We start from the raw sequence: 4,338 nt of genomic DNA, 5'->3' as shown, positions 1-4,338 counted from the left end.
TTTTTTTTTTCTTTTTTTTTAGGATATCGAAAATCATACTTTAAAGCAATCTGTTCTTTCCCCATTGATTTGTAATGTATATCAAAATCTTCACATACATATAGGTTTATCTTGGAGCTCAATATTCTGTTTCCCTGTTCCATTTGTTTATGCAGAAAACAGTAACTGTCTTAATTTTAGTGCCTTTACTGTCTCCCCTTCCCCCTTCCCCAACCAGGGGAAGGTAGTACGGAGGGGTGAACTAAGGATATGGTTGTATCTTATTATCTGGTTGGCAGGACAAATCTTCCCAACTTACCTTCTTCAAAATGTTTTCTGGGTATATTTCAAATCTGTTGCTTTTCTTTAGAATTCTAAGATGTATTTGTCAAGTTCCTTATTAAATCCTGCTGGATTTCAAATTTATAAATTAATTCTAGGACATACTGTTTTACCATGTTCTATTGGTTAAAGAACATATATACTCAGGTCTCCATTTATAATGCATTCTATAAATGTCTTGCCTATTTGTTCAGATGTATTCTTAGGTAACTAGAAGAATTTTTACTGTTGTAAATAAGAGTACTTTATCCCCGTGGCACTCTTTACTTGGATAATACTGGGGTATAGCAACACCTGTTTTCTGTATTAATCTCAACAAAACAGCTTTCAATTTGTTGGGCTCTTATTATCTCTAATAACCTATTGTATGTTCTCTGCGTTTTTTAGACAATCTAATCAGTTCCATTACTTCCTTTCCAGTTTTTGTTTTGTTTTGAGACAGGGTCATGCTACACAGCCAGGACTGGCTGTGAACTCTCCTGGAGCGCTGGGATTACAGGTACACCACCATGCCTACCAGAATTTTTTTTTTCATTTTCTCCTTTATGAAATTTATTGGGATGACACTATTCATTATATTTACTATTTTCAAATCTACTGATTTGTAATCATGTCCTATATTTCATTTCTAATGATTTGTCTTTTTATTTTCTTTTTCTGATTAGTCTTTTTTGTTTGTTGTTCTTTTTGGCAGTACTGGAGTTTGAACTCAGACATTGCACTTGCAGGTACTCTACCACTTGAGTTCCCCACCCCTTTTAGCTTTAGTTATTTTTGGATAAGTCTTGTGTTTTTCCACAGAAAGGGCCTCAGGCTACAATCCTCCTACCTATGTATGCCTCCCATACAGCTGAGATCACAAGTATCACCACACCCAGCTTGTTAGCTGAGATGGAGTCTTGGTAACTTTTTGCTAGAGCTCGCCTCAAACTATGATTGTCCCCAATTTCTACCATCTCAGTAGCCAGGATTATGCACCACTGTGCTGGTCCTCTTAATAGTCTTATTAGAGATATGTCTACTGAAATACTCTCATTTTTCATTGTTAATATTTTCTATTGCCTTTTGCTTTTCTATCTAACTAATTTCTTCTCTTGCTTGTATTATTTCCTTCATTTATTTTGTAGTTTTTAAAATAAACTTGAGGTAAATATTTTGTGATTTTTTTTCCATGAGCATTTTTCTCATTTCTAGTCATCTTGTTTTAACTATCATTCTATTTTAAATGATTATATAATCTGTGATTAGGAAACTAAACTGACATATCAGTTCTTTAGTATCTGTTGACCTTCTAGAAAAATGATGACAATATGAAAAGTTTTATGTATCATAAGGTTCAGACATACTACAAAAAGTAAGCTGAAAATACTTGGCCCCATGTGCTATCCTAAGTGTTTTGTTTTTTCATTTCTTTGGTACTGTGGTTTGAAATCAGGGCTTTGCACTTGCTAAGCAGGTGCTTGCTCTACCGTGAATATCCTGTGTCTCTATGTACTAACTTGAATGATCCTCATAATATTCTGAGCCAGGCAGGCATATTATCCCTGTTTTACAGTTGAGAAAAACCAGAGCACAGTAAGTAATTTGCCCAAGGTCACTTAGGTTACTACATGCCCACCTTTTTACTGCCATGCTCTCCAACTTTGTAAAATACAGTATGTATTTCTTGGATAGAGAGAGGGTTTGGTGTGTCTATTAAATCTAAATTATAAACCTGACTTTTCAGAACTCTTATAAAAATACCCTATTTTCCTACTTATTCTCTCTAAAGGTTAAATCTGCTACTGTAATGGAATTATCAATCTCTTCTTATCCTTACTTTTTAGCTATTTTAAGACAATGTAAGGTACATTCAAATTCATGACTGCTTTATTGAGGAACTGTTTATGAGATAGAGTCCCTTGTTATCTGTTATTTCATCTTTCCCTTATCCTATTTACTTGCTATTAAACTTGTTTATATGGGGTTTCGTTTTCTTTCCAGTTAAAGGTTAGGAGGTACATTTTTACCTATTCCCTTATTTTTAATATTATCTTGTGGCTTATAAGATGTATCTTTTTTTTTGGGGGGGGGGTCCGGTCGTGGGGCCTGAACTCTGGGCCTGGGCGCTGTCCCTCAGCTCTTCAGCTTAAGGCTAGCTCTCTACCACTCGAGCCACAGCGCCACTTCCGGCTTTTTTCTTTTCACTTACGTGGTGCTTAGGAATCGAACCCAGGGCCTCATGCATGCAAGGTAAGCACTCTACCACTGAGCCACCTTCCCAGCGCCAAGATGTATCTTTTATCAGCAGTATAAAGTTGAGATTTTTAAAAAATCTAAGCTGGTATGCTAACATTTATTTCTATATTGTTGCTTTATGCTTTCACTTATCCTTTTTTCCATTGTTTCCTTCCTTACTGACTGAGGTTAAAATAGTGTTCGACCACTAAGCAAGACCTTGAGTATCCTGTTTTCTTTGAATTATTAACATTTTCAATGTTCCCTTAGTATCTTCTCTGTTGTGTCTTTATGGGCCAACAAATTAACCTATAGTACAGCTATATCATCTCTCAAAGATTAAGTTTGAGGCTAGCATCAGAAAACAAAGTCAAGTTTTCAGTTCATTTCCATAAACAGGAAAATGAAACTGAATCTTATATTGATAAGAAAATGAATATTAACTTTGAAACAAAGTAACCACTAATGATAAGGCATCATTATTAAAATTAAAGTATCTATAGGAAAAATTATCTTCACTGCAGTTATTTCTGTTATTTTAAATAAGTCCTAAGACAAATAATCTGTTTTTCTTTTTCTTCTATATTTCAAATCCATAGTTTAAATGAACTTTCCTCCCTTTGTGATTGTAAATTTGTTGTAGGCATTAGGGCAGATAGATTATAAGTGTTTCACAACCTTTGAGGCTTCCAACTCTTTAATTTTGTCTTCGGCCTCTGTCAGTTTATCTTTCAAAGCTGCAATTTCCTTCTCCATGGGCATCACAACAGACCGAAGTTTCTCAGCATCCTCTTGGGCCTATGGTTATAAAGAGTTAAATACAACTTACTCATACATTGTATTTCTAAGAAACTCTTGACTGACCAATGTGCCAAAAATTAATGTAAAATAACAGTACTAGGCACTTCATTTTATAATTATTCACAAGTGAATTAAGTTTAATTTTTAAATGGTGCATTACTAGGAATATCAAATGATTAAAATGTTCCCCAATTTTTTCATTTAGAATTTTTTAGTGAATTTGAGAAATTAATTCAATGCAACATGTTTTGAGTTCCTTTTAATTTTTAAAAGATTTTTAAATCAGTATTACATTAGTTACAGGAGGGGGCTTATTATGACATTCATGTATGCATATGACATATCCCATCAACTCATCCTTGATTTTTTTTTATTGTAAAAATACTGTACAGAGGGGTTACAATTACATGGGCAAGATAATGAGTACATTTCTTATCAAGCATTGTAGCCTCCTCCTTTGTTTCCCCTTCCCATCCTTCCCATCCTCCCCTCCCCCCACACTCCCAATCCTCCCCCTCCCACCAAAGTTGTAAAGTTCGTTTTTCCACATAACAACTTGTACACATCCTTGATTTCTTAAATAACAAAGCAAATGTGTTAGAAAGTATCTCATCCATAAAATCTAGTCTCACCCTGTTAATGAAAATGAAAATTAACCTTAAACACTGAATGTAAATGAGCTTAAACTTACCATAAATTGTTCAACATAGAGAAAATATGATCTATGCCCAAAACAGGAAGGGAATTTTTTTCTCAAAATGTATAAAAAGAGGAATTCAATTCAATTTGTTTCAGGTCCTTACCAAAGTCTTCACCTATTCTGCTTTGAAGTACTATGTGGAAAAGATATGTTAGTTTAAAATATCTTCACAGATAGGACTAGTTTGGGAAGCTTATAAGGGTCATTTGACAAGAATCAGCAGAGAAAAAAACAAGGAAGGGAGGAAGCAGAGGATTTATCAAGTTATTTATTAATACAAATATGAGATTACAACTTCA

General features: G+C 34.2%; 1 protein-coding gene across 3 annotated transcripts in view; it reads right to left on the bottom strand.

Moving 5' to 3' along the window:
- Positions 1-4,338, bottom strand: part of Rabep1 (rabaptin, RAB GTPase binding effector protein 1) — a 99,304-nt gene that overhangs the window by 41,718 nt on the left and 53,248 nt on the right. For all 3 annotated transcript variants that reach the window (XM_013013297.1, XM_013013299.1, XM_013013298.1), the window contains one exon: positions 3,217-3,336. In XM_013013297.1, the coding sequence (XP_012868751.1) occupies positions 3,217-3,336 (120 nt within the window). The remainder of the gene's footprint in view (positions 1-3,216; positions 3,337-4,338) is intronic.

Source organism: Dipodomys ordii, unplaced genomic scaffold (genome assembly GCF_000151885.1).
Source record: "Dipodomys ordii isolate 6190 unplaced genomic scaffold, Dord_2.0 Scaffold19, whole genome shotgun sequence".
NCBI classification, from domain to species: Eukaryota; Metazoa; Chordata; class Mammalia; order Rodentia; family Heteromyidae; genus Dipodomys; species Dipodomys ordii.
This window is presented reverse-complemented; position numbering and strand designations above follow the sequence as displayed.